Here is a 26,065-nt window from a genome sequence, read left to right as displayed (position 1 = left end):
AATCTTGTGCTTTCCACCAGCCGTCACCTGGCTGGAGAGCATAGGACCCCGTCAAAAAAGAAATTTGTCCTTCCCCTTGTTAAACCAGAGGACATGGAAGACGAAGCGGTAGGGAACTCTGTCTGGAACTTTCCGAGTATGGAAAGTATAAAGATATATTATTTTTTTTTTCTTTGAAGCGGTGTGTTTTGTTGGTTTTTTTTTGTGTTAGAAGTGGTGTTTGTTAAAATAATTTGTTTATTTTTATTTTTTTTTTCTTTTTTCTGTTGTTATGTATAATTTTTTCTTTTTTTTTGCTTCTTTTTGTATTTATAGTGTTTCTTTGTTTTTGTTGTTGTTGGTTTGCTGGCAGTGTTTTACTTGTTGATTTCAGTTCTTTGAGTTGGGCAATATGGCTTTGGTGGAGCCTTTGGTGGGTCATCTTTTGTCAAGGTATGCAGACACTGTCACTGAAGGGCTTGAAAAAATTCGTGCTTGTGTATTAGCAGACAGTTCTTTCGCAGTAGAGTTTATGCTAAATACACAGAGTTTTGTTGCTCTGCAAGAATTGTTACAGAGACGTGAATTGTGCGGCCCTGCATTGCAGACATTAACACAGGTTGTTGAAGCATGTGATAATGTTGGGGTGCGTTCGAATGTACTTCGTGCCATGTGTCGTGGGAAGAATTTTTGGGTTCTACGTAAGGCTTTGGATACCCTATCTGATTCAACTTTGTTAACCACAATGGCTGCTCTTCAGTTTCTTGCAGTAGTGGCGAAGTATATCCCCAAGGTTATTCTTTCCCGTTTTGAGAATACTGTTCCGTTGCATTTATCATGCTTTCGTCTACAGTTACCTTATTCGCAGCGTCGTGTTAGATTGGCACGAACAGAATTTCTGATTAATCTTGTGACATCACCGCAGGCGAATGCGGTGGAAATTGTGGTCTGTGCACATGGTTACCTTACGCATCTTCTTGAAGATGCAGCAGAACTGTTGCAAGAAGGTACAGAAGCAGGTGTAAAAGTTGCCCAATCTGCTTTACGCGTGTTTGGTGAACATTTTATGGGAAGTCGTATACCTTCTTCACAGAAGCGGTCTGTGCTTTTGTCACAGAAACATATTATCCGTTTGCTTGTTAAAGCTATTGATCATCCGCTGGTGTCAGAATACGCTTCAAATATTTTATACCGTATGGTGGTGGAACTTGTAGAATCACCTTCAGACTATCAGGTGATGCGTCTAGATGCAGAGGATAGAGGAATGCCAAATTATTTACTTTTCTTTATTTTAAGACAGTTGAGACCAAAGAGTTCTCCAGCATCAGCACGACTGGTTACTTTTATTTTACATCAAGCTCCAGATTTAATTCGTCCATATTTTACACGTGTTTCTGGTCATCTTAGTGATGATGGAAATAGTTCACGTATATCTGCTTCAACTGCAGCAGTAGCTACATTAAACTTAATGACCCGTGCCATGTTAGCACCAATTCCATATCATTTGGCAGCAGGTAAAGCAATACTTCAACTAGTTGAAGTAAAGGCGGTAACTTTTTTCAATATGAGTGCCGATCATGTGGCTGATGAAGTGTGTCCAGCGTGGGTGGCGGAGTATGTGCATCGTCTTATTATAGGATCTAGTGATCTTTTGATGCTTTCTTTTGCTATTCAGTTAACGCATGCAATCCTTACACGAGCCAAAACTATTCAACAACTTGTGTTAAAAATACAAAATAATCATTTTGGGCAAGATAAGAATGAAAATTTTCAAGAAGATTGGGAAACGTTTAATGCTAAGGTACAGGCATCTCTTTTAAAAGCTGTTCCACGTCGTGAAGAGTTCTGGCACCGTATGACACAACAGCTTCATCCTCTTTTGACATCATCATCTAAAATAAATGAAAAAAACAGTGAGAAACCATCAGATAAAATTATTTTTATTTCACAACGTATGTTCCTTTTAATGGAATTATATTCTGATGTTTTTAATCTTCGTATGTCTTGGCTTAGTGCAGTTCCTTCGTTTCTTCCTACTTTTCGCGCTTGTGCACGTCCAATTGAAGATGCCCTTCGTCGAGGTGAAGGTGTTCTAACGTTGTGGCCAGCATCCAGTGTTTCTGCTCTCTGTTCACTTCTGGTTTCTGCTCTTTCAAATGGTGTTTCTATGACGAAACTACATCATATTACGATGAGTAGTCCTAAAAAGAGTGTCTTGGAGTGGCCGTTGATGCTTAGTTTAATGCTTTGGGCTGTAAAACATCGTGATGTAAGAGATGAGGAATCTCAAATGGCATTAGCATGGGTGGCACGATTGGTCCAATGGGTTGTTCATAGTGTAACGGTACGATTTGTATGTGAATTGGAAGAAACTTTTCTTTGGCTTTCTTATCTTGATGAATCCACACTTCCCTGTTTTGTGCATCTCATCAATTATTTATTACAGAGAAGTTTATCTAAATCTGCCGATCGCATCGCCCAGGAACTCATGCATGGAGAAACAGGTGTTATTGTGTGTGCAGCTCGAGCCTTCGTATCTAGAGGTGAGGAAAAACATGGGGTGAATGAAAATAACATGACCGCAACACGAGAAGGAGAAATGGGAAATAAAAAACAACAACAACAACAACATCAGCAGCAGCAGCAGCAAAAACAAAGTCATAATAAACGTTTAAATAAAGATGAATCTAAAGAAATTGGAAATGAATTATGGAATGATGATTTGCGTGAAAATATATCTTCTTTTAAATCTGTAACGGAAAAGGTGGCACGTGAATGGTCGCGTCGTAGTGAGTACATACGGGAAAAACTTCCAGTTGTTTTTAATACCATCAACACTCATTCTGGTAAACGTCAAATTGCCCTAACATTATTGCAGGCAGAGAAAGAACACCGTGCTTTACGGCCTCTTCACGATCAAGTACTTGAATTCTGCAAATCTCTACACCCTCCAACTCCAGCAGCGGATCTTGAAGAAGAATTGGAATTACTTACAATGGTTCGAAACAATGCTATAGGAGATTTACTGCAGCGTTTTAGTAAAGATTGTTCTCCCTCTTTGTGGTGTAGATATCCTACATTAGGATGGGAACTCGCAGGATTTATTTTGCGGGGTCTTAAGAGTGAAGAAGGTAATCTCAATACGAATCAAGATAAAGAAACCGTAGAGGAAGGGACATGTGGTGGTATTCTTGTTTTTAGTCAGTCGTTACTAAAACATATTGCTGAGGATGCAAATGCTGTTACTCAAGTCCTTCTTGAGAGTAAACAAAATGAAGGGAATACTCTTGGATTTCTTTTATGTATTTTGAGTGCAATGCGGGTTCTGCTTCAAGAACGAGACCGACTTTTCACCGTAAAGAAGAAAAAGAATCATCAAACAATTTTAGAGGATAAAAACCTCAAGGCCATTTCAGAGATTCTTCTTTGTACGTATACAGGATCTGTCTCTACGACAGATCGAATACGGTATGCTACATTATTGACTATGTCTTATCTAAAACAAGAGAAACATCAAGAAGAAAAACAACAACAACAACAACAACAACAACAACAACAAGAAGAAGAAGAAGAACTACAAGAAAAATCTAATAAGAATGGAGAACCGTTAACTCTTGCAGAAGGTGTAGATGATATTGATAGTAGTGAAAAGGAAGATGAAGGAAAAGAAAAGGAAGAATCTGATAATGAAAAGGGAGAGTTACGTAAACAGAGCATTATGCGAGTCTTCAGTGGTGTATTGGTTCCATCTTCTATTATGGATCACCGTTTTCTTATCATGAATCATCAATGTACGCCTAATGTTGTCCCGGAGGTGGATATGCTCTCATTACTTGTGGATACATGGACAGATGAAGAAGTGACAGCAACAGCATTACAATCTCCTGCACGATTAAATAATACCATCTTAATAAGTGGAAAGGATCATGCTGGTTGGGATATATTACGAAGTATATTTCCAGAATTTTCTACACATGATGATATCTCTTTGGCTTCCTTTGATGCCCTCACTAGAGAAAGTATCATGGATCCACGTTATTTAGTACCGTTACTGCATACTGTACTAGCCATGCCAGCAGAGCAGTTATCTCGCCGTAATATTGGTACAAAGTGTATACCAGTGCTACTTCGTTCACTTTCCTTTACGGATCCACATATACGCCGGTTAGGAGCCGCAGCCCTTGCCGCTGTGTGGACACCAAGTGGACCAACTCGCATTGTAGTGGGATTTGCTCGATTAAAACTCACACAATTGGCTACAAAGAAGATGCGTCCATCATCGCAACAACAGCAACAACAACGAGAAGAGAAAGAAAAGGAATCTTTATGGAATTGTCCAAGACTTCCTGCGCCTCTCTCTGCTTTTCTGGTAATGGCATTACGACCTCTCGGAGATGTCAACTATCCGCTTCATAATGATATTATGCGATTCTTATTAGAAACTCAGGAGGCTCTATCAAATCCTGTTCCACTTCATCGTTTCCTCGTTTCATTTCCTCTCGCATGTATTACAACTCCTTTAATGATTAGACGTCATGAAACGACACAAATTAAAGAAAAGAGTACAATTGCTGCTTCTTCTGCAGAAGAAGTCATTCGACAATTACGCTCTGAAGCACCTTTACATTTGAATTTTATTATTCAATTAATTCAACATGCCTGTCATACAAATGGTGATATGATGGCTCTTATTCATTCAGAATCTCTACATTCAATGATGATGATCACATCTATGCTTGCTGCTTCAGATGAAATACGTTTAAAGTTTCTACATTGTATACATCATGTCTGTACCACTTCAGCTGCTGTGGCTCGACAGTCTATGGAAGAGGGACACATATTATCATGGCTTCTTGGTTTTGCCAATCAACTTACAATGGAATATGGATCATCTGTACATTTGTATGGTGAGCCACTCTTTATGGAGGTAATTCGTCTTCTGCGTAAACTCTGTCCTCTTACTCTTATTTCACCTCTTCAGGCTTTACAAGTTCAACAACAATTGGAACATATGCGTAGTGTATTTTCTGTAAACCGGGTGACAACGAAAGTAGTACTGGAGGCCGTAGATGATATTCTGCAGGAAATGCAAAAGAGAACTCAACACTCATCAAGACCACCACCACCACAACAACAACGAAAAAGGCGAGCAGGACAAAGTTTAGGCCGCCCGGCAACAAAGACGAGACGACGATGAGAGGAATGGAAATAAAATTCCTCAAATCATTTTAAGTGAAGAGGAAAAAAAAAAAGAAAGAAGAAGAAGAAAAAAAAAAAAGAAAAAAAAAGGATGAGAGAAGAGAAGAATGAGAGAATGAAAAAAAAAAAGAGTGATCAAACGTTTAATAGTCACATTCTAAACATACAAGGCGAGAGAAAAAAAAAATATCAACAACTAAGAAGTATTAAGACTGAGAGAACAGAGAATGCTAATATTGATGCATTCTATTTTCTCATTTTTTTATGTAATTGTGTTGGTTCCCTATTTTAATTTTCTGGTTCTGCTTCATTTGTTTAACTTTAATAGTTTATCTCTTTTCCTCCTTTTTTTTGTTCTTGTTTTTAATGTCTCGATTATATGTCTTTGTAAGCGTCGTGCGAATATCTGGTTTTTCCTCTCTGTGTGTAGTGAAAGACCCTTCATAGAGACTCGTTGGGGAGTAGAAACGACATCAACTCCACCCTCCCCAACCCACCCCCTCTCTATCTCTATCTCTATCTATATATATTTATATCTATATATACCTGTTTATATATTATGAATTGCTACTGTGGATCGCCAGTAAAATGCGTAGTAAGTAAAACAGGTGGACCTAGTTATACGTGTGCCTTAAGTAGATGTCGTTTCTTTGCATTAGCACCTGTGCAGGCAGAAGGATACCGCAGAGTCGTACCGCATCTTGGCCAAACCGATAATTCTGTGATGGTGCGCTTTGAGGCGGCTTTACATCCTGAGCACAAGACCACACATGTAACTGCGACGGTGTCTAAACCAGATTGTGAAGTTGTGTGTAGTGTTTTGGAGGATCCACAATTTCATCCATTATGGTATGTGACGAAAGAGGCCTATTTATATCCGATGGAATCTTATCATGCACTCGTTGTAGCTCTTAAACGGTTAGCAACAACCATAACTACCATACGTGTAATGGTGGAAGAGATACCACCGTTTTTCTTTCGTTGTTTGAATGCTGCTGAAGAGGTACGAATACAACATGAACGAAACGTTGATGGTAATGCCTCTCAGAATGCAGATGAGGAAGATGTAGTGTATTCACAATTACGATCGTTTCAAAAACGAGGTGTAGAGTTTATTATTTCTCGTGGTGGACGTGGTATGATTGCAGATGATATGGGTCTTGGTAAAACGATTCAAGCGATTGCTGTGGCTCATCATTACCGTGATGAATGGCCTGTACTCATAATATGTCCACTTTCACTTGTAGAAAATTGGGGGAAGGAGTTTACACGGTTTTGTGGTATTCCTGCTGGACGAATAGCTATTCTTCAAACCAGTAAAACTCATGTAGAAGATGTGCATAGTGTTGTTATTGTCCCATATTCTTCTCTTAAATGTTTAGATTCCATTGAGTTAACGTTTAAAGTAGTGATTCTGGATGAATCTCATTATATTAAATCGGTTGATTCTAAAAGAACAATGGCGGCTCTTAAACTATGTCGTGCTGCTAGTAGAGTTTTACTTCTTTCAGGAACTCCAACCTTGTCAAGACCTATTGAATTATATCCACAATTACAAGCTATAATGCATCCAACGTGGATTCCTACAAAAACACAATTTGGTGCGAGATATTGTAATGCCTTTGTAGGACGTTTTGGTGTTGATTATACTGGTCACTCTAATATGAGTGAACTTCATGTTTTACTACAACAATTCGTTATTCGTCGAACGAAACGAGAATTAGGGGATGAACTTCCATCAAAGAGTAGACAATTACTTTATGTTTATGTTACCCCAAAGGAAAAGAAGGCATTAGAGAAGAGTGTTTCTGCTCTTCGTGATTCCATGAGGGAAAATCTCTCATCATTATCATCTTCAGCTTCTTCTCCTTCTCCATCTACCGGTATATCATCTGCAATCTCTAGAGGAGCAGTGACCTTTGATCTTAAGAGAGCCACAGCCCGGGCAAAGATTCCCGCTGTTCAGGATTATGTGAAAAGTACAGCTGAACAAATGGTGGAATCTCGTCAAAAAATGATTGTCTTTGCACATCATCAATGTATGATGGAAGCTATACGTGAGGCGGTAGAGAGTGTACAACCAAAGCAACCATTAGATTACATTTACATTACAGGCGATACACCAGCCACACAACGGGAAACTCTCACTACACACTTTCGTTCTTCACCTAATTGTCATGTTGCTATTCTTTCCATGCACACTTGTGGAGTTGGACACAATCTTACATGTGCTACAATGGTTGTATTTGCGGAACTCGATTGGAATCCAGGTACACATATGCAGTGTGAAGATCGTGTTCATCGTATGGGTCAATCTTCTGCTTGTGTAATTAAATATCTTCTTGCTGAGGGAACTTCCGATAGTGTGATTTGGCCTATGCTGCAAACTAAACTCACGGTTACTCATGCCGTACTGGAAGATATCACAACTGGAGGCGAAGGATTGAGATCTGGTGTGGACACTCATCGTATTCAACGCTCAGATATTCCGCTTACACCATCTTCACAAGAAAAGAAACAAACAACTCTTGATGGGTTTCTAAGCAACTCCGGTTCACGCTCACGACCACCAACACAGAATAGTGAAAATGGAGGATCCGTTTGTGAAACTGTCAAGAACAACGATAATAATAATAATAATAATAATAATAATAATAATAATAATAATAATAATAATAATAATTATAATTATAATAGTGAACTTCCACAGGGACATGAAGTACAGAAGACACCCTGCAAGAGTCAAACAACAACAACAACAATGGAAGAAACATCAGGAAAAGCAGATCATTCCCCTCTTCTTGATATTACAAAACTACGTCAGATGCGTGAGGCAAAACGGGCTTCTTTGCCAGTTTCTTTAACTCCGAAATGTGCTGAAATTAAACTTTTTACTAATACTACTACTACTACTACTACTACTACTACTACTACTACTATTAGTGGTAGTAATTCTGGTACTTCGCCTTCTTTACAAGAGGTGAAAGTAAATGAAGTGAAGAATAATAATAGTTCAACAACACCTTCTTCAGTTTTGACAAATCCATCTGGACGAACATCAGGCAATTTTCGTATATCCATTGCGACGAATACACTTAATCAAATCTCTCCATCTACTGTTTCTCACACTCCTGCACAACTATCCATAGTGAATCATCCTTCCTCTACAAAGACAAGTGTTGTAAATACAGTCCCTGTTGTTAACATTAATAATCATGAGGAAACATCACGAATACCACTTGTATCACGTAGTGAAGAATTACGTCGATATAAAGCTCAACGGACTTTATTCGTTATTGGTGGATGTGCGGAAAAGCGGCCGAGACAATGTGAAGATGAGCAGCCTCCATCACAATAGTTTTTTTTTTTGTTTGTTTTGGAGTTTGACTGTTTCTTTTCTTGTTTTATCTTCTTCTTTTGCACTATTTCTGTCTCTGGTGTATTCACACTTACCGCTAAAATTTTTGCTTTATCGTTCCCACTTCCACTATCAATATATAACTTCTATCTCTGTTGTTTTTATTTGTATATGAAAAATAAAACATATGTATACATATTGCTATTCTTTCTTTCTTTTTTTTATCTTTTTACCCATCTCCCCTTCACGCTTTGTGTTCTTTTTCTTTTTTTTTTTTCTCTCTTAAACTAAAAAAAAAAAAAACGTATATATTTATATATGTATACATAAACTTGGAATCCTTGCATAAAAGGGGATACAGAGTGTATGGGATGCGTAGGAGGAGAATTGTACGCCGTTCACAGACAATTCGCATTCTTGTGTTTCTTCTACTCGTTCTCTTGTTCTTTCTATGGCGACTACCGCGGGTAACTTCACCTTTATTATCATCATCATCTAAAGGGCAATTTAATTGGAATGGAGAAGCGAAACTTGTGGTGGATACATTACCGCGAGTGGTAGTGCGAACAGGTGAGGAATTTGTGAAATTAGCACTTGGCCTTGTGGTCTCTGATCTCGAGCAAGAGGGGAATGTCTTGTTTAGATCGGTGAAAGATACGGTTAATCCATTCATTATGCGATGTGCACTTATTTCTGCAGAAAGTATTGAGAATTGTGCTTCCACACTTCGTAGTGTTTACAGTGGATTTATACAAAGAGATGAAGAGAGAAAGGTGAAATTATTATTACCAACAGAAGTGGTTTGTCAACGTATGAGGAAGGATTCGGATATAGAAGTTTCACCTAATCAAACAGCGTATTTCCTTTTAGGGTCAAATATGAGTATTATTGAAAAACTTCCTAAACAAATTAAAAAAATGGGAAAATATGTAAATGTAAATGGAAAGAAAATTCCATCACTTGATGATATTCGTGAGACATCTATAATGGCAGATAGAAAAATGTGTGAAAACATATTAAATAAGAGCTTAAATGTTTCTCATGCTTTTAGTGTTGAGTTTAGTGATATACAGATTGTGAGTACCAACTATATCATGCGTGATACATATTCTTTCTTAACAAAAGTACTCACTACTGTAATTAGTGGAGCTAAAATAACGTATTTACTCTTTAGTGATATGATCAAAGCCCCACATAATAAAGAAATGATGACTACTATAATTCAACATTTAACAGAAAAAGAATGTACATATATTCCTCTTATAGGAAGTGTAGATTATGAATGGGAAGATGGGGTTCTTGCTACTTCCCCATTTGTAATTCGTATACAGTGTCCTGACACTTTACTAATGACAACGTCTTCAACTCAAATATCATTTTCTTATTGGTATGATGATGTTAACCCTTTAGCATCTATAAGAACAACACCTCTACCTCTTCTTTGTGAACATTTTTCAGATCCATTCATACTCACACGTATTTTGAAGTTTGGTACAAAGACTGCTATTATGCGAGGTATATGGAGAGAAGAAGATGTTGTGGTAAAAGTAATGCATCCTCATCAATATTTATCTTTTGAAGGGTTTAATGCTTTTATGCGTGAAGATAAGAGACGGAGTCCATTAATACATTATCCTATATTGAGTTGCTATTCCAATACATATAGTGCAATTTTTCAAATTCAATTATTTCTTCAAGGTTTTAAATCACTTGAATCTACTTTACAATCGAGAAAACATGCTCCACTAATGACATTACGTCAACGAACAGAAATTGCTATTCAGATTCTTTGTATATTTCAATTCTTGCATACACAACATCCTAATGGGTTCTTTGTTTATGATGATTATCACCCTGGACAATTTTTAATTAAAGAAGAGAATAAAGGATATTTTTCTGTACGTCTTATTGATATTGATACACTTCAATTGGGAAAAGCACAATCAATTGTTAATGCTTCTTATCCTTATAGTAATTATACAACTCATTGTCGCTGTTTTTACTGTCGTGGACGATCGAACTGTATGTTTTTTAATACCTACGAGGGATATGAAAGTTGTGGGCAATTGCGCAATAGCAATGCGTGGAACTTGGAAATACCTCGCCTTGTTAATCGTGGGAAATTGTGTGATGGAAGTAGTGATATGTGGTTTGAGGCTCAAATGTTGTATTTTCTTTTAGATGGTGCTGTGGCCTGGCGGTATTTAAAAAGAGATGAGTTAATTGAACGAATTGAGTTAAAACAAGTACCTTCTCTACGAGTTAAAGGAATGACAGGAGAATATAGTGAAGATGTGAAATTATTACTTTCACGTATGTTTGTTTCTCGTCCAACAGAGTCGGTGGTGCTGGAGGATTTACAACAGCTGTGTGTGAAACTAAAGTGTGAGCAGACAGCATTAGAGTGCCCGGCGTTAGTGTCATCAACAACAGGAAGTTATTCCTCTCCATTTAATTCCCTTCTCGATTAAAGCATGTTTGGTATAGCGAGATTAAAATAGAGAGAGAGAAAGAGAGTTCCATATATTTATGTGTAAAGTGGCGGAATATTCTTATTATCATTGTTGTTGTCTATCTTTCTCTTTCTCGTTGTTTCTTTGTTTCTGTGTTTGTACACTACAATCGATGGTATTTATAATGATGATGACAAATATTACTATCAAAGGTAAGAGGTAAACTGCCTCTATGAGTTGTATACATCTGTGGAGAGAACCAATTTTTTTTTTCTTTTTTTTTTTTAACCTCTTGATATGAGGGGGGTTTTCCCGGGTATGAATAGAGGCATTTTTTGTTCTTTTCCTCTCTCTTTCTCTTTCTCTCTCCATTTTTATTAATTCTATTATCTCTTTCGCTTTTACTTTCTTTATTCCTCTTTCCCTTTCACACACACACACACACACCCCCAAAAAAAAAAAAAACAAAAAAAAAAGGCTAAATTGGCGGTGGGTGGGTTGAAATGAGTTTGTTTGATGGCCCTAATGGATTTGTAGGACGCGATGTCATTTTCCGGGCGGTGCAGTTCGAGTTGTATCGCAAGCCGTCTGTTGTTAGTTACCCAAGACATGCGGTTGTGTTGAACCCACATCACACGCGAGAGGTGCGACAACATGCAGGCCTCCACAATGGAAAGAATGGTAATAATAATAATAACAATAATAACAATGATGATGAATGCAGCAGTAACAGTGAAGAAGAGGAAGAAGAAGAAGAAGAAGAAGAGGAGGAGGAATCGGGGAATGATACCTTTGATGATGATGATCCATTAAATCTTGAGGAGAATATGATGCTATGTCGAAATGAACAATTGCGTCAGTTGCTACATTTGCGTTGGCAGCGAATTGGTCCAGCAGGATGTGGATTGCAGAATTTGGGCAATACGTGTTTTGCGAATAGTGTTCTTCAGGCAATTGCCTACACACCGGCCCTTGCGCAATACTTTGCAGGAACATTTAAAGCGGCCTGTTCGCATTCTGTTGGGGCCCCTTATGATTACGCCTTTGCGTTGGGTGAAACTATACGAAAGATCCACACCGCCTCTCATGGGGCGTATCGCCCAGCGCTTATCATTTCCAATCTCAAGTCTCTTTCCCCTCACTTTAGACTTGGACGCCAGTGCGACGCCCATGAGTTTTTAGTACACTTACTGCACTCATCCCATCGATCTATTTTATTTCGTCAAGTTGGCTCAAAGAAAGTTCCTCCACGTATTGAACATACAAGTGCACTTCAGCGTATTATTGGCGGTTATCTTCGTTCACTTGTGGCTTGGAGTCGAGATGAGGAAATTCAACGCCTTCGGAAAGTGGGTAAAGTGCAGGAAGCGGCGGATCTTCAGATAAGCTGTCAACATCATCATCAACAACAACAACAAAAACATGCTAGAAATGGAAATAGTATGAACCACAACGGTATTAAAGCAACAACAACTAGTAATGATGTACTAGAGTCAAAAACGTATGATCCTTTTGTTACTCTTAGTGTAGAAGTGGTGGGACACACTTTGGCTCATTGTTTAACAAAACTTTGTGAAAAGGAAACATTAGATGGACGTGTTTATATTAGTCCACGTGGTGTTGGTGTACATGCGACGAAACATTTTAAAATTCACAAACTTCCAAATGTTCTTATTATACATTTAAAACGATTCAACTGTATGGGTGGAAAGATAACTAAATTTATACAATATCCAAAGTTACTTGATCTTTCACCTTTCTGTACAGAAGAAGGAATGTCATACACTATGGGTCAACGTAAACGTACTCTTGATACGGATAAATCTTCATGCCTATATGAACTAAACGCTGTATGTATTCATGAGGGAAATTCACTTAATCATGGTCATTACTACAGTGTCGTACGTGCTCGCAATGGGACGTGGTTAATGTGTAATGATGAACGTACTTCCCATTGTAATGAGGAGGTGGCACTACGACAACAAGCGTATATGCTCTTTTATTCTAAGTTAGAACCACAACAGAGTGCTTCTCCACGCACAATGTCTGGACCAACAGCATCAAACCATACGAAAAAGGTACTCGTATCATCTGCTATGCCAGTAACAGAAGAAAAAGATGTGGGTCGAGTTTTAACAGATGAAGAAGTGAAGAGAATTATGAAGGAAAAACAGGCTCAGAAACATAACATTGTACAAGCAACAAATGGTAAAAGTAGTAATGGAGAAAGGGGTAGTGGTGTTTGTAATGGTGATAAGAATCATGATATACAGCAGGGATGTTCAAATGGGTATCATTCTAATGGTAAAAAAGAAGAAAATAAAGATGAAGAAGATACAACTGGACATGCAAGCGAACCTCAACAGAATGGCCACCATAACAATGATCCCCTCTCCCCAATTGATGCATCTAATGATAAAGTGGTAAACAAATCTCTTAATGGGAAGATACATCCCATGTACCATGGTATCATACGCACTATTCGACGCACCACACCAACAGAAACAGCACAAGTAGCAACAAATTCCTCAGATGTTGGGGAAGCAGTTGTGGGGAAACAAGTAGTAACAGAGGTGGAAAGAATAAGAAATGAGTCCGTACCCGCTACTGTTGCTCGTCCGTGCCATGCGCGGAAGTTCCGCCAACGTGTGCGTGATGAAATGTGGGAAAGAGAAATGGATCGTGGTCGCGTTAAACGTGTGCGGGTAAAACGTGAGGAGTATACAGGTGAGAACCGGTTTCAAAAGGCAGATGTTGCATTTGACAGTCGCGGTAGGCGGCAGCGTCGCCCAGAGTAAATGAATGAAACCGAAGTTTCACTTCATTTACACTCTCTCATTAAGAAACACATTTCCCCATTTTTTTTTTCTTCTTTTATGATTGGTTTCTCTTGTTGATTGTGTTTTTTTTTTTTTTTGTCTTTCTTCGTTTATTAATGAAAAGAAAAAAAAAATTGAAAAGGAACGGTTGTTGTTGTTCTTGTTGTTGATGATCATGATATTGTAATCACTTTTAAGAAAAAAAAATATATATGTATACATATATATATTTACATATATATACATATATATACGAAACGTAAACAGGATGAAAATGGCTAATGTGATAATATGAATACACACTTCTTAGTGTGTAACCACACACGCCTACACAAATATATACATAGATCTTTTTTTTTTCCTTTGTATCTATGTGTGTAATAGCACTGAGAGTGCTTTCTGAGGAATAAAAAAAAAGAGAAATGATAAGAAAGAAAAGGCAATGAAAAAAAAAAAAACATGAAATGTAATACGTGTATAAATAAAAATATTTTTAGTTTTTCTCTGGTTTTTCAATGGATCTTCACATGGGGAAGTTTTCACAGTCTTTCATTATCATTGCAATCTTTTCTTTTTTTTTCTCATTCTTTATATAGGTTCTGCAATAGCAATAGCTACTTAGGTGAATAGAAACATTTACACGTAAAGAAACATATTCTTATAAGTGTATACGTACAAGAAGAAAAAAAAAAATAGTAAATATAATCAAACTTTACACATAAACACATTTATATACAAACAGTAAAAATGATGCGCCGTTTGATGATTGCCCAACCCGCCGCTGTGCGTCGTGTGATGAAACCCACTGCGGTCTCCTCCGCGTTGGCGGTGCGCCGGGCCTCTACGGTGGCCATCTCCGTTCAGGGACTTCACTACGTCGGCACCGGACTGGCGGCTATTGCCCTCGCCGGTGTGGGTCTGGGCATCGGCACCATCTTTGGCAATCTCCTCGTCGCCTGCGCCCGCCAGCCAAACCTGACAAAGATGCTGTTTAACTACGCCATTCTTGGTTTCGCGCTTACAGAGGCTATTGGTCTGTTTGCCCTCATGTTGGCCTTCCTGATGCTCTTCTCTTAGAGAATGAGTTAGCAGTAAATGGGAGCTCTTTAGGAAAGGTAATTTTAGCGGTGATTCAGCGACGGAGGTAAAGGGGGGTTGTGGGGAGAAACGAACAAGAGTGATGGTGAGAGTCGTGAAAAAATAAAAAAAAAAATAATTGTTGTGTCTGCATCTTCATTTGATGTGTGTTTTTTTTTTATTTTGTTTTGTTTTGTTTTTCTATTTCTGCAGCACCATCATTAGGGGTTATATCGGTTATCGCCGCTGCAGAGCCGCGTGTAGCGATTTATTTTTAGGATCTTTTCTAATTTCCGTGGCCTTGTGAGTGAAAGGAGGGAAATGGGGGAGGGAGAAAAAAAAAAAATTACAAATGGAAAAAAGAGGACGAAGGAAAAAAGAAGAAAAAGAGAAATGATAGCAACAATGATTTTGTACCCATACATCATTCTGCACTGTCCGAGAAACTGAAATTAGGAAATGAATAGTGTACTCTTTTTTTTTTTCATTATTATTTTTATGTGTGAAAGTAGAACCAAAGTAGGGTTGAAGGTAGACCAATGAAGAACGGAATTTCAAGAATGGAAAAAAAAAAGAGAAAGAAAAAGGTTTCAAAGAAACATTAGATGATGTTGATGTTTTTTTTTTTTTTTTGTTTTGTTGAGGGTACAGTTAGGAAAGCAGGCGTTGATTGAACCTTTTGTGGTTCATGGACTAATTTTCTTTCTTTTTTTTCTTCGTGTTTATTACACGTACCCCACCTAAGCTTTTGGGTAACATTTTACTTAAAATGATTGGTCTAATGCTTTATTTTTCTCATTTATTTTTCTTTTCTTTTTCTTCAATTTCATGGATGTGTGTGTGTATGTGAAATAGTGTTTATTTCTTTAGGTAATTTGAGGATCACCCTCAGACATTGCTTTGTTGCCTCTATTAGTAGTAGCAGTAGAAGAAGTCATAACTATAGGTACGAATTAATTGTGAATTAACGTGAACGTCTATATAATCTTCTCTATATCTCTCTCTCTCTCTTTGAATCTATCTATCTATCTATCTATCTATCTATCTATCTCTGTGTGTGTGAGAGAGAGAAAAATGGATTTGGTGAACAGCTTTATTGCTGGTTGGGTGGGAGGTGTTGGGAATCTCCTCGTGGGTCATCCCTTTGACACTGTGAAGACACTCATGCAAGACGGAAAAGGCGAATCCGGCGGAGCTATAGCGTGTGCGACGCGAGTGGTTCGGCGTGATGGGCCGCTGGCTTTATATAAAGGCGTATTGGCTCCAATGAGTGGCGTCGGTGTTGTCTTCGCATTATACTTTCTCGCCTACGACACTACAGAGAAAGTGTTGCGTAATATTCGTCAGACGGACCCCAATACACCACTAACAATGACGGAAGTTATGATTTGCGGTGGAAGTACAGGTATTCTCGGCTCACTTGTTCTCGGACCGGCAGAATTACTTAAAATTCGTCAACAAACAGCACTGAACTCAGGACGTGATAGTTCACTGCGAGGTGTTGTCTCGTATATTTACAGAAATGAAGGGTTTCGGGGATTCTTTCGTGGAACAGGAGCCACAATGCTGCGGGATGTACCAGGAAGTATGGCATGGTTTGGTGCTTATGAATATACAAAGATGAAGATTTGCGCTAACCCTAAAGCCCCAACGGTTCCAGAGGCATTATTTGCAGGAGGAATGGGTGGTCTGGGAATGTGGTCTTTTGCTATTCCACTGGATGTTATTAAAACACGGGTACAGGCAAGTCATGAGGGACTTACTCCCGCTAGTGCAGTTCGGGCTGTGTTTAAGGAAAGTGGTTTAAAAGGATTTTATAGAGGTATCGGCCCAGCACTCCTGCGTGCTTTCCCAGCTAACGCCGCTTGTTTTGCCGCAAAGGAGTATACCTTGAGTACTCTAAACCGCTACACAGTTAAGTCTCCATAATAAGTGTTTTCTCTCTCTGTGTGTGTGTGTGTATTGTGTCTCTTATGGGTATAATATGATAGCGTGGGGATGATTTTATTTGTTTTATTTTTCGCAAGATTACAAACACCCAAAAGCATGTGTATGGATAGTTATAAGTACATTTGTTACAAGATAAAAATAATTGTACATGGATACACGCATGCATATGTTTCTTTCTGTGTCTGTGTATGTGTGTTTTATTTTACCTTCGATATATATATATACTAATGTTCTCGTTTTTTTCCCCCTTCTACGTTAATGTACTTTAATCAGCTTTTCTTCTCCCAATTTTCTTTTTTTTTTGTATTTTTAATTATTTATAGTTTTTTTTTTTAGTTTCACTCATTCCTTGTGTGTTTCTTATTGATAACTAGAATAGCTCATAGAAGCTCAGAGTTGCCGTCGTCACTCAGAGGCCCGGTAGCGTATTTCGCACTCTGCAACTTCACCTGTAGATCAACAACAGCGAGAAGAAGAATAGCAGGTGTAACAGTGTTTTTTTTTTTTGTTTTTGTTTTGTTTTTCGCTTACTCATTCTTTTTCGTTTGATTTTTTTTTATATTGAAAGAAGGAAAAAATTAACAGAGGGAGAGGAGAAAGAACCAAATTAAAGAAGGCATAATATATATATATATATATATATATATATATATATATATACATATATATATTGTAGACTTCTTTTTTTCTCCTACTCTGTGATTATTTGTGTGTGTGTGTGTGTGTCTGTCTCTGTCTCTGTGTGTGTGTATATATAAATTTACAGGGACGCAATGAATAGCAGTCGCATCTGTGTTGCCGTACGAAAGCGTCCCATCGCTGATGCTGACAAAGACATTGTGGTGGCACAATCCCCACACTTGGTGGTGAATGAACCAAAGGTAAAGTATGATTTAACACCATACACGGAACGGCATCAATTTACGTATGATCATGTCCTGGATGAGAATTCTAACAATGCTTTAGTGTATCAGCGTTGTTGTTCAATGCTTATTGACACACTTTTTAACCATGGTAATGCCACCTGCTTTGCATACGGTCAGACAGGTAGTGGAAAAACACACACAATGCTTGGTAATGATCACGAAGCCGGTCTTTACGCTATTGCAGCAAAAGATATTTTCTCACGTGCTGCATCTCTTAATGCTGAAGTGTACATTGCATTTTATGAAATCTACGGCCGAAAAATTTTTGATTTACTAAACAACAAAGAACGACTAGTGGCACGTGAAGATGGTGATAAGGTGATAAATATCTGTGGATTAAGTGAACATAAAGTCACAGATATTCAAGGCCTTTTCGATATTATTTCCCGCGGTAGTGCCTATCGTGCTGCAGGACAAACAAGTGCAAACAGTGAAAGTAGTCGTTCCCATGCGGTTTTACAAATGGAAGTGCGAGAATCAGGAAATCGACGTGCTCGAACGATTGGTCGGATTTCATTCATTGACTTAGCTGGTAATGAACGTGGTGCAGATACCTTTGACTGTGATCGCAAAACACGCATGGAAGGAGCGGAGATTAATAAATCTCTCCTCGCATTAAAGGAGTGTATTCGTGCACTTGGAATGGGCAAATCGCATGTCCCCTTCCGCGGTTCCATTCTCACCGAAGTGCTGCGTGACTCCTTCGTGGGCAACAGTCGCACAACGATGATTGCGACTATTTCCCCCGCCTCTGCGCACTGCGTGAATACACTCAACACCCTGCGGTACACCCAACGTGTGAAGGACCTCGGCGGGGAGTCAAAGGCGGTGGCCGTCGAGAAGGTGGAGCGGCGACCGGTGAAGAAAGTCAAGCCGTTCGAGGCCCCGCCGCCCATTAAGGCCCGGCCGGAGTGGGTCGATAGCTTCGCCGTGCCCGATGGCGAGCGGGCCGCAGGCGCAGAAGACGAAGGCGGAAACAGCAACAGCAACAGTCATAACAACAACAGCAACAATACTAACAACAACAATAATAATAATATTAATAACAACAACAATGAAGTTGTGCGGGCACCGCCGCGGTCGCGCGCAGGTAAAATGGCGGCCGGTGGTGCACCAGCGGGGAATGCGCAAGGAGGTGCAAAGGGCCGCCGTGCACGGCGTGAGGTGTTGGTGCGGGATCCAAAGATCGCCACCATCGTGCAGAACCACATCGCCGCGCTTGAAGACGACAGCGATGAGGAAGAAGAGGAGGAGGAGGGCGCGGGCTCTACTCCCCTCGGGGCCCTCGCCAAAAGTGAGGAGAAACAAGTACGAAAAGTACACGCCCATGTCGTGGAGGAAATTGCAAAGGCAGAGGAAAAACTTGTGGCATTTCATCGACGACATATTGATACTAAAATGACTGGAATTAAGGAAGAGATACGCGCCATTCAAGCCTTTGAAGACTCAGACTCCGTAGATGAGTATGTGGGTCGCGTACGTGCACTTCTGGTGCGCCAGAAACAAGATGTGGAGACACTCCTCGGGCTTCTTAACGGTATTACTGGTATGTTGCGTGAGGAGGAGGAACTTTCCAGTACATTAAACTCTTCTTTAAAGGTACGCAAATAAAAAAAAAAAAGATCTTCCGTTGTTTACTCTCTCTCTCACTCTCTCTTTCTCTTTTTTTTTTTTCTTTCTCTTCTTTATCTATTGTTTTCTGTCACTTGCTCGTTTTATGTTTTTTTGTGTCTTTGATGATGATGATGATGATGTGTACGCATGAGGGTATCTCTGCGTATGGATGGAATGAATGATGCGTTTCGCACCCCTTAATGTTTTCCTTTTAACTATTTGTTTTTTCTTTGGACTGTACGAATATATATATATATATATATATATATATATATATATATATATATTAGTATGTGTTCGTGTGTCGATATGTTTAGTATATCTTTTTGTTTTTCTTTTACTTTTTGTTATTACAAATGCAGCACATTACAAATATCAGTATTAAAACAGATATCACATGAAAATCCAGAGAAAAATCAACTAGAAGAAAAAAAAAAAAACTTGAAAATGAGGATAGAAGAAATGAAGAGAGCAAAATAAAAAGATGAAGAGGGATACAACGAAGAAACTTTTTTTTTTTTCCCCCAGTGAAGCGGAGAAAATCGCCACTGAGTTACTAGGTGAGGGAAATGTAGAAAGGTAAGAGAAGGGGAAGTCCCCGACGTGGAACTGAATGGTAGAGTGTAGAGAAGAAAGAAAAAGAAAAAAAAAGAGAAAAGGAAGGCAGCAACAAGAGTGAGAAAGAGAGACAGATGAAAAGAAGGAAAACAGAGTCGAAAAAAAATATATATGTATATGTTTATATATATATTTATATACATATATATATATATAATGAGGGAGAAAGAGATTGAGGTAGGAAGATAGAAAGATATAGTCTTTGTATGTCTGAGAGAGCAATGTAACGATGAATCAGGTATGAAAAGGTAGTTGTTTGTTCATTCTTTTTATTATCTGTTTCAGAAATAAGTGAGCCAATAAGAATTTCAGCAAAAGAGAAAGAGAGGGAGAGAGAGAGATGGAGTGGACGAGCGTTAATGCAAACGTCAGACACGAAAGGGACGAAAGAAGGTAATAAAGGAGCTGAAAAAAAAAAAAAAAATGGGAGCAGAAATGAAGCAAAAAAAAAAAAGGAGTAGTTTTACTTTTTTACTTTTTGAATTTTTTTGTTCTTGGTTCCCAATTACTTGTTTATTTTTCATTTTTCCCGGTGTTTTACTGCTCAATCTCATTACAGTTACTTTATTTTTAGAATGTCCCTTGGTGTCTTTCTGTGTTACTCTGTTCTTTGATAATTTGTCTTTGTGTTCGCCAGCATTTGATGGGATATATATATATATATATATATATACTCGTCTTTTTTTTCCCCTTGGTTCTCTTCCAGTATCATTTATTCTTCTTCTTCCTGTTGTTGCTGTTACCACTGTTTTATTTTTATGTTCTTATTTCTATGCGTGTGAAGGTGTCTAATGCTCCTTTTTTTTTTTTCTTTTTTTTTCCTCTTTTTTTCCTTTAAATTGTATACATCTTTTAACCCTTGTATTTCTTCTGTGTCCCCCCTTTCTTTTTTCTTTTTTTTTAAATTGCTTTTAAATGATGACTTCTGTGGCGATGATATTCTTGTGTAGAAGTGTGAATTTGGCTCTGTATATTACTTGCACCACTTCTCCTGCAACAGTTATATTTCCACCGTGAAGATCTTCACTCGCATTGTCTATCACTCGTCGGCGGCCATTAAATAGCAGTTTTATTTATATCTTTTTCCTTGGTCATTCTATATATCTCTTATATATATATACAGACACAGAGAGTTTTTCTTTTTTTAATATGTCTTTAATACTCTCAACTTACGCTGCGGACCCTGAGAATGATTCATTCCGTGTACGGGTACAACAAGGATCCCATTTTTGTCCAGTAGTACGTTTGGATAAGGGAATGACCCAAACAGGGAAAGAAAGAGATGAACGGGAAGGATTTCATATCTTTCTGGAAAATGGCCCCTTTTCTCTGCGGCTGGAGAGTGGCAGTGAGCCGGCAATGGCTGTGGTGGAAATTGATGGAATTGTTTTCGCCGGCGAACACCGCCTCCCACCGTATGGGGCCCGCACCATTCAACGCCTGCACGAACACCATACCGCCACCACTCGCCCACTCCTCTACCGCAAACCCTCTAAACGTACATTAAAGAAAAGAACGAATACTTTATTCCATACACAAGAGCCAAAGGAAGAGGCAGTGGAAGAGTTAGATGGACACACAACCGTCTGCAGGGTATTTTTTCTTCCTGTTTTGGGAGGTGTGCAGGCAACACGTGCTGGATCATGGCGTATTGCACACAATGCCTCACCACTCGCTGTGGTTATGTTTCGATTTGGACACGCAGATGATCTCTCAAAGAAGTTTGGTATCAGTAAGGAGGGAGTAGGCGTCGTTAAAGTAAATGCAGGTGATACTCCAAAGCACATATCAGCACGAACACCACAAACACAAACACCAACACGTGCTTCTCGCTCAGAGAGTGTTCCTACAAATATGCTTTACACATTTTACCAACGTTCAAGTAGCACTAGAAGTAATAGTAATCGTAATATCATGCCATCTTTGTCGCGATCTCACAGTATGGACAGTAGGGCAGCCGCTCGTCAATCTTCTTCTCTCAACTCATTTCTTCGCACTTCTAGTGCTAATGTGGGAAATGGCTCCGCCCCCCAATCCAAGGTTTCCAAACGTCGTCCAATTGTTCGCTCTAACTCCTTAACCGATAGGGATCATTGGCGTCCAGATAATAGAATATGGTCTGTACCAAATTCACAAACAAATAAACGAAGGGATTGGAATATGGCAAGAGTTTCCTCTCGATCAGTTTCTACCGGAGGACGCAGCACATTACGTTCAATTGGTCGCACAGAACGATCCGTTAGTAACAAAGGAACAAGATCGCCCAGTATTGGAAATGGTGGAGGCATAAGTGAAAGAGGACACTCTGTGAGTAGTAGCCATGGATCCCACAGTAGATACCGTATATGTGTTCGCTGTAATGTCGCCTTTGATCGGGAACGCATGGAATATATGGAGATGATAGCAGATCTCACCAATCAAGTTAAAACTTTAAAGCAAGAAAATAAAGAACTTGAAAGAAAATATCATGATGCTACTCTCAAGGAAGGACAAAGTGAAGCACAACATTATTCTCAATCTAAAGAACGAAAACAAGAGGAAAATCAAGATATTTTAAATAAGACCCTCAATCCTTCCCAAAGAGACCAACAACCAAAGAATCTTGTTAAACCATCCACATCCGATGGGGGGGATACACCATCTATGGATGTGTCATACTACTCTGTATCAACTACTGATAGGTACATTTGAGGTTTATTTTATTATTATTATTATTATTATTTTTCCGTATTGTTATTTTATTTTTCGTTTCTTAGTCGTTATGATGGATGGAAAGCGGGAAGAAGAAATGGATATCACCCCTTCCTAGAAAAAGGAAAATGTGTGTTTTTTTTTTTTTCTTTTTTTTGTAAAATGAAGCGTTTGACGACTAGGAATCGAGAAATATGATAAAGGGAACTAAAAGCAGCATCCCCTCTTCCACTGGGTATTTCATATAAAATGACGTTCTTCTTTATTTGGTAGAGTGTTAAAATGACCTTTATTGGGTGTTTTTTTTTTTCTTTTAATTTTCTTTTAATTTCCTATTTTTCTTTACTATTGAGCGGGTCGTTTTTTTCTTTTTCTTTTTTTCTTTTTTTTTCTGTGGGTGGAGGGGTGTTTCGTTTCGTTTTCCATAGTTATTCCAACTGTTGTTATGATAGTGGAATTATATGATATTGATCTTCGGTATTTGTGTGTATGTATTGTGTTTGCTAAGCGGAAATTTGTATATACAACAAACACATCCAATTCATCTTGATATATATATCATATATATGATATATTTTCTTCTCTTTATATGTTTTGCCGAGATAACGTGGATGCAGGTATATCTCTGCATAAAGATATATACAACAATAACAAATATATATAACCTCTCACCACCTCATTTTTTTTTTTGTATTTTTAAAATATTTTTTCTTTTTTTATATATCTTTCTCTTTCTCTTTCTCTCTGTCTCTGACTCTGCGTATATTGTTACAGCATATAGCTTACTTGCTACCCGCCAGTTGGTGGGCAGCATCTGTAGGTGACCATATACAAACCAGCATCTATATATATATATATATATATATATTTGTATGTTTGTTGCTCTTTGTGTGCCCTGGTAATAAGGTGCATATATTGCTATAGTTATTTAGAAACCGTCTAACAGAAAACAAGGAAGAGAACGAAAGAACGATTCTTTTTTTTTTTTCCCATATAAACAAAAAAAAGGTCAAACTGAAGCCAAAGTCGAAAAAGAAGAGGGCAATGCCCATTTGTTGTTGCCAAAATGATGATGAAATTGTGGCAGACAAGCGATCTGAGAAGGAAGAACCACATTCCGTTCTCCGCCGCTGCCCCCCGCCTGCGTTGATTCCACAACGCGTAGTGGAGGTGCCGGTGCGGCTGAATGTGTATAGTCTTCTCGAGCACAATCGCACATTGGGTAAACTCGGCTTGGGTGTCTATCACTGCGGTGTTGTGGTCTACGGCTATGAGTGGGGCTACGGTGAAACGATAGATCCCTCCACCACGTCTGGTCTTTTTCATGTATATCCCGGACAGGCCGCTGGCGCGTTACACCGCACACTTCTTCTCGGGACCACTACTCTCTCTCCACAGCAGGTGGATACAATTCTACATCGATTAGAGAATGAGTGGAGGAGTGAGGAGTATCATATACTGAATCATAATTGTAATCATTTTGCCCAGAGATTCTGTGATTTGTTATCCACAACACAAAAACTTAGAATTCCACAATGGTGTAATAGAGCAGCAAGGGTGTGTAATAGGATTGTACCAAAACGATTAGCATCTTATGTACATCGTCTAATTGATGAGGAACCTCCAAAGGCACCTCCACCTGCATCTACAAAAGTGGGTGAAATTCCAGAATCGGTTATTCCACGAAATTGGTATTTACACCCTTCACTCTGGCAGGAACCTCGATATACAGCCACACCATCACCTCCACCAACAGAAGATCGAGAAAAAGAACAAACTTCATTTGTTCCACAACCAGGAAATACTCTTAAAGAAGAAGATGTATGTATGAGTGTAGATTATGAAAGCTATAGTGCTGAAAAGGCTGTTTCTGATAGTACGACTCGATCTGGTGCGGAGATGCATCGTATTCCATCTCCTCATAGTTCTTTTGAGTCTCGCGGTTGTAACTCATCCGAACCTCCATTACCATTACGTCATGATGTGGGTGAAGTGCTCTTTTTTGGATGTGGGAGTGGAAGTTCACCGCGGAATGGAAATAATAATAATAATAATAATAATACTTCTTCTCCAGTGCATTCTAATACAAATGATGAGTCGCCTACACCTCGTAGAAGCTCTTTACAAGTTGAGAGTTTAGCATCACAATTGCCTAGTCAACGTATTCCAGATTTAATTACGGAAGAAGAACAGAAGGATACAGTGGAGGTGGCCTTTGACGATAACAACAAGCAAGATGAAAACGATATCGTTGACAGCCATGAGATAAAAGATGTAGTAGAAACCGGTGGAAGTGAATGTATGGCTATTAGTCTTGCCTCAGTTAGCCTCACATTTGGAGAAGAAAAAGAAGAAGAAGAGGAATCAGAGGAAGAAGAAGAATCAGAAGAGGAAGAAGAAAAAGAAGAAGAAAAGAATGAAAATATCTTCAAAGATGAAAAGCGTACATGTGTTATTAAAAAGAATAATGAAAGCCCTATGGATGTTGGTATTGTAGATGGTTCACCATTACCACTCGTAAAGCATTCCATATTTAATCTTACTAGTGTGGAAATACAGCCATACGATGGGGATGAAGATAATAATAATAATGATAGGGACGAGGTGATGGATGGCGAACAGTCAAGAGATGCATGCAGTATCACTCTTCCACATAATCACACTACAGAAGAAGAAGAAAAAGATAAATATAAAGAAGAAAAAGAAGAAATAAAAGAAGAAACTGCACCTCACAGAACTAGTATTTCAAGTGAAATGGGTAGTAATAGGAAAAAATCTTGTGTGACTAATCTCTTACCGAAACTCTTATCTCCTGTGGATCCTACTCATACAATACACTCAGAATTCGAATTGGCATTGGACCCGGAATTACCATTAGAGGATAAAACATTGGAAACAATCCCTACATCAAATACTCTACCGAAATCTGAGAATGAGATGTCTACAACGAAAGAAATGAAAGTTGATTGTAGAAATGGTTTCTCTGCAGATCTTATTACGGCTGCGAATGAAGAGATTCACGAAACTGCCAACGCCGATGGAAATCAAAGAGAAGAAAAGATTACTCAACTAATACCATTGAATGGGGATTTGGAAATGATGATGGCAACTTCAGATGATGTTTATAGTGATCCTGGGGATACTGGTAATATCAGGGGAGTCATGTCTCCGGATCTCTTCTCACCTCGTCCTGCTATTCTCTCACCAACACCAGAGAAGAATAAGGCATCTGTGGACGATTGGGTTGTTAATCCACTCCAGCATTTATACGACAAGAAGAGAAAACACATGCGTCGATCGTGGCCAATGTGATTCACCTGGAATTGATTCCGTTTTTTTTTTTTTTTTTAATTTTCTTTGCTTCTATTATCATTTTTTTTT

General features: G+C 38.7%; 9 protein-coding genes across 9 annotated transcripts; all 9 read left to right on the top strand.

The window, feature by feature from the left end:
* Positions 1-391: 391 nt before the first annotated feature.
* Positions 392-5,176, top strand: TM35_000431360 (uncharacterized protein; the record flags this gene model as incomplete). Its single annotated transcript, XM_029030035.1, has 1 exon — positions 392-5,176. The coding sequence occupies one exon, from the start codon at positions 392-394 to the stop codon at positions 5,174-5,176; it is 4,785 nt and encodes a 1,594-aa protein (XP_028878634.1).
* Positions 5,177-5,737: 561 nt separating this feature from the next.
* Positions 5,738-8,536, top strand: TM35_000431350 (DNA helicase; the record flags this gene model as incomplete). Its single annotated transcript, XM_029030034.1, has 1 exon — positions 5,738-8,536. One exon carries the CDS (start codon positions 5,738-5,740, stop codon positions 8,534-8,536), a length of 2,799 nt encoding a protein of 932 aa, XP_028878633.1.
* Positions 8,537-8,907: 371 nt separating this feature from the next.
* TM35_000431340 (uncharacterized protein) lies at positions 8,908-11,007 on the top strand (the record flags this gene model as incomplete). Its single annotated transcript, XM_029030033.1, has 1 exon — positions 8,908-11,007. The coding sequence occupies one exon, from the start codon at positions 8,908-8,910 to the stop codon at positions 11,005-11,007; it is 2,100 nt and encodes a 699-aa protein (XP_028878632.1).
* Positions 11,008-11,492: 485 nt separating this feature from the next.
* On the top strand, positions 11,493-13,787 carry TM35_000431330 (ubiquitin hydrolase; the record flags this gene model as incomplete). Its single annotated transcript, XM_029030032.1, has 1 exon — positions 11,493-13,787. The coding sequence occupies one exon, from the start codon at positions 11,493-11,495 to the stop codon at positions 13,785-13,787; it is 2,295 nt and encodes a 764-aa protein (XP_028878631.1).
* A 768-nt stretch (positions 13,788-14,555) lies between these two features.
* Positions 14,556-14,885, top strand: TM35_000431320 (ATPase subunit 9; the record flags this gene model as incomplete). The annotated part of the gene is made up of 1 exon (XM_029030031.1): positions 14,556-14,885. One exon carries the CDS (start codon positions 14,556-14,558, stop codon positions 14,883-14,885), a length of 330 nt encoding a protein of 109 aa, XP_028878630.1.
* A 1,074-nt stretch (positions 14,886-15,959) lies between these two features.
* TM35_000431310 (mitochondrial carrier protein) lies at positions 15,960-16,814 on the top strand (the record flags this gene model as incomplete). Its single annotated transcript, XM_029030030.1, has 1 exon — positions 15,960-16,814. One exon carries the CDS (start codon positions 15,960-15,962, stop codon positions 16,812-16,814), a length of 855 nt encoding a protein of 284 aa, XP_028878629.1.
* A 794-nt stretch (positions 16,815-17,608) lies between these two features.
* Positions 17,609-19,372, top strand: TM35_000431300 (putative MCAK-like kinesin; the record flags this gene model as incomplete). Its single annotated transcript, XM_029030029.1, has 1 exon — positions 17,609-19,372. One exon carries the CDS (start codon positions 17,609-17,611, stop codon positions 19,370-19,372), a length of 1,764 nt encoding a protein of 587 aa, XP_028878628.1.
* Positions 19,373-21,142: 1,770 nt separating this feature from the next.
* TM35_000431290 (uncharacterized protein) lies at positions 21,143-22,684 on the top strand (the record flags this gene model as incomplete). Its single annotated transcript, XM_029030028.1, has 1 exon — positions 21,143-22,684. One exon carries the CDS (start codon positions 21,143-21,145, stop codon positions 22,682-22,684), a length of 1,542 nt encoding a protein of 513 aa, XP_028878627.1.
* A 1,044-nt stretch (positions 22,685-23,728) lies between these two features.
* On the top strand, positions 23,729-25,996 carry TM35_000431280 (uncharacterized protein; the record flags this gene model as incomplete). Its single annotated transcript, XM_029030027.1, has 1 exon — positions 23,729-25,996. One exon carries the CDS (start codon positions 23,729-23,731, stop codon positions 25,994-25,996), a length of 2,268 nt encoding a protein of 755 aa, XP_028878626.1.
* Positions 25,997-26,065: the final 69 nt, after the last annotated feature.

The sequence above is a fragment of the Trypanosoma theileri genome (assembly GCF_002087225.1).
Source record: "Trypanosoma theileri isolate Edinburgh chromosome Unknown TM35_Tth_43_V1, whole genome shotgun sequence".
NCBI classification, from domain to species: Eukaryota; Euglenozoa; class Kinetoplastea; order Trypanosomatida; family Trypanosomatidae; genus Trypanosoma; species Trypanosoma theileri.
Note: the sequence above shows the minus strand (reverse complement) of the source record. Positions and strands in the feature narration are given on the sequence as shown.